General features: G+C 35.4%; 1 protein-coding gene across 1 annotated transcript; it reads right to left on the bottom strand.

Annotated features, from left to right (window-relative positions):
• Positions 1 to 430: 430 nt before the first annotated feature.
• LOC134275084 (uncharacterized) lies at positions 431 to 1,629 on the bottom strand. The gene is made up of 2 exons (XM_062757327.1): positions 1,567 to 1,629; positions 431 to 1,374 (listed from the first exon to the last, which is right to left on the bottom strand). The coding sequence occupies exons 1-2, from the start codon at positions 1,570 to 1,572 to the stop codon at positions 850 to 852; spliced, it is 531 nt and encodes a 176-aa protein (XP_062613311.1). The 5' UTR covers positions 1,573 to 1,629; the 3' UTR covers positions 431 to 849.
• Between the last annotated feature and the right edge of the window lie 961 nt (positions 1,630 to 2,590).

The raw sequence follows: 2,590 nt of genomic DNA, 5'->3' as shown, positions 1-2,590 counted from the left end.
CATTAAACTTGACAAAAATAACAATAAGGGATTTCAGTTTGCATAAACAAATTCCAGAACTCCCATCACCCACCTATACTTTACCAAAAAGATCATAGAAGATAAACATCACACCACTCATGCCTTATACACTACATTTACTCGTAATAAGATAATGTTTTATCATCCTCACAATGTCATAAAAATGAATTAAGCATCAAAGAATTAGTTATACCAGTACTTGTTTGGCTGGAAAGGTTTTGTAATCACATTGTACTACAAAAAATAACAAGTACTTGTATATAGTCATGTTAAATTAACAAAGTTCGATATGCAAATCAACACATTGCATAATAAACTGTAATAGTTACTTTTATCTGAGAAACATTTTGTGATGCATTATGAATTTTACATCAGACTGGTATATTAATTTTGATAACAATAATTCATGAAGTATAATCAAATGATAATAACAAATCATTTCATTTGTCAAGGTACATTATTATCTTTCAATATTTACAACTGAACTTGTTAAACTCATGCAATGAATCTAATATGTTATTGGGATGTACAATGTACTATTTTTTAATTTCTCAATTATATAACAGATGTTAACGAGGCTGGGGTGTGGCAGCCATTTTTAGACTATTTTGATCTCCTTTAAAAGAAGAGCTCCATATAAAAATATACAAAAATGATCAAATTTTCAAAACTAAAATGTATGATTTTTTTCTTTGCCAAATGATAGTTGACAGCTTAAAAGATACCGTATCTAAAAAAATAAGTTAAATCTGTTTATGGTTAATTTGTTGACCCCCCAGCCTCCTTAAGAAATGATGCAGTGGATGTAAATCAAATGCATAATTCTTGTCACTCTTCGGTTGTGCTCATTTCACTTTCTGATGAGTCAGGAAGCACAGCTGCATCTTCAAGATAGTCATCCCAGTCTTGAGTAGTATTCACTGCAAAGTTTTTGTGTCTCTCGTAGCCGAGAAACCACAAAACTGAAGCCACATGGGCACATGCCCCGACAACTCTGGCTCCAGCACGACACTGGCAATACCAACCAGTAACAGCTCCCTCTGAGTGCTCTATCCAAAGAAGGTATTGTTTACTTGAAATATGTCGACTCTGGATCCTTATCCGCAGAACATCAGGAATATCAGCATTTACCATGATGACGTAATCACCTTCTTCATCCATGTGCTGAGCAGTGTACCCCTTAGCCAGCTTTAACTGGTAAACACCAATAGTCAAATTACACAGATCCTCCTCTGAGAGACGTGGAAAGTCCAATGAATCAGCAGCATTGATTGGGGTCCATGACTTGACTCTTCTGTGTAGTCCTTCAGATTCCACTCTCTCCTGAAGCTTGTTTGTCTGAGATGCTAAGAACTATATAAGAGAAATTTTTTTTTTACTTCAGTTTCCAATTCTATCACATATGAGCTATTAATACATGCATAAATTAATTTAAAAAAAAACGTTTTTGAACTTTGGACATGAGTGTAATGAAAAAATCAATATAAAACATAATTATGTACAGTAGTTTATAAAGGAATGAAACAAATACTGGCATGTCCTTACCTTCATTTTAGCGGCTAAAATCACATCATTTTCTGGGTTTCCAGCATTTAAGGGTTGTCTGTACTTATTACAGAGAGGTGCAACCAAACACACATAATCCCTGATGAAGGGTATCTGGGTATTCGGGACAACATTTTGCAAAAACTTCCACTGTTTCAGTCGTCCATTTACCGACTCAACAATCCAACGGATTTTGGTGACTAGTCTCGAAGTATTCGCCTGCAAAACATTAAAAAATATATATACATTGTAAACTGGGGTACAAAAAATGTAATTACTCTTAATTAAGTGTTTATATTGTGAGCATGTCAATTATTACTGACTTTTATCATTAATACCCAAAAATTAGACAGTGATTCCTTAAGAAATTGTGCCCAGTTTCAAATGTACCTTATGTACCTATATACTGATTTGAAAAAAAATAAGCTGAAGATTACTGGATTAAATTACTAAATATCTCCCAAGGCAGTAGGAACCGGGGGGTGCACGGTCGGCCGTCCCCCTTTTAATTTTTCCAATATCTATAGAATTATAGTAGTAGTATATAGAAAACATACCTACTATATCTCTGTAATATGCTTGTGCCCCCTCGATAAATACGTTTGATGGTCTATTTTTTCCTTAGCAAGGAAATTTTGGTAATTGATAGTGCCCCAAACTGACAGCCCCCCCCCCCCCCCACACACACACAGACTTAAATTGCTTCCTACGGGCCTCAGTCTCCCCGTTTACCACGGTACTATATTGATTAACCATTTTGCTTCGAACCCCTTTCTAAGAATACAAGAGTTATCTTTCTTTTTACAGGACTGCATCGTGTTGCGCAGTGGATAGGTTGTTTTCTCCAGAGTCGCGGGGTTAGAAGTTTGTTCCTAACGTCGCGGGTTAGAATCGCGCTGTAGGATTTGGAGACCGATCCTATTAACAGAAGCTTCTTGGGTCAAAAAGTGATAGAAGGGTTATTTTTTTAGAACAGGGAATTGAATTTCTATTGAATAATACATATTGTAAGTAATATCTAGAG

This window comes from Saccostrea cucullata, unplaced genomic scaffold, assembly GCF_032062105.1.
Source record: "Saccostrea cucullata isolate Sc308-1 unplaced genomic scaffold, CSIRO_AGI_Scuc_v1 ctg72, whole genome shotgun sequence".
Taxonomy (NCBI): domain Eukaryota; kingdom Metazoa; phylum Mollusca; class Bivalvia; order Ostreida; family Ostreidae; genus Saccostrea; species Saccostrea cuccullata.
This window is presented reverse-complemented; position numbering and strand designations above follow the sequence as displayed.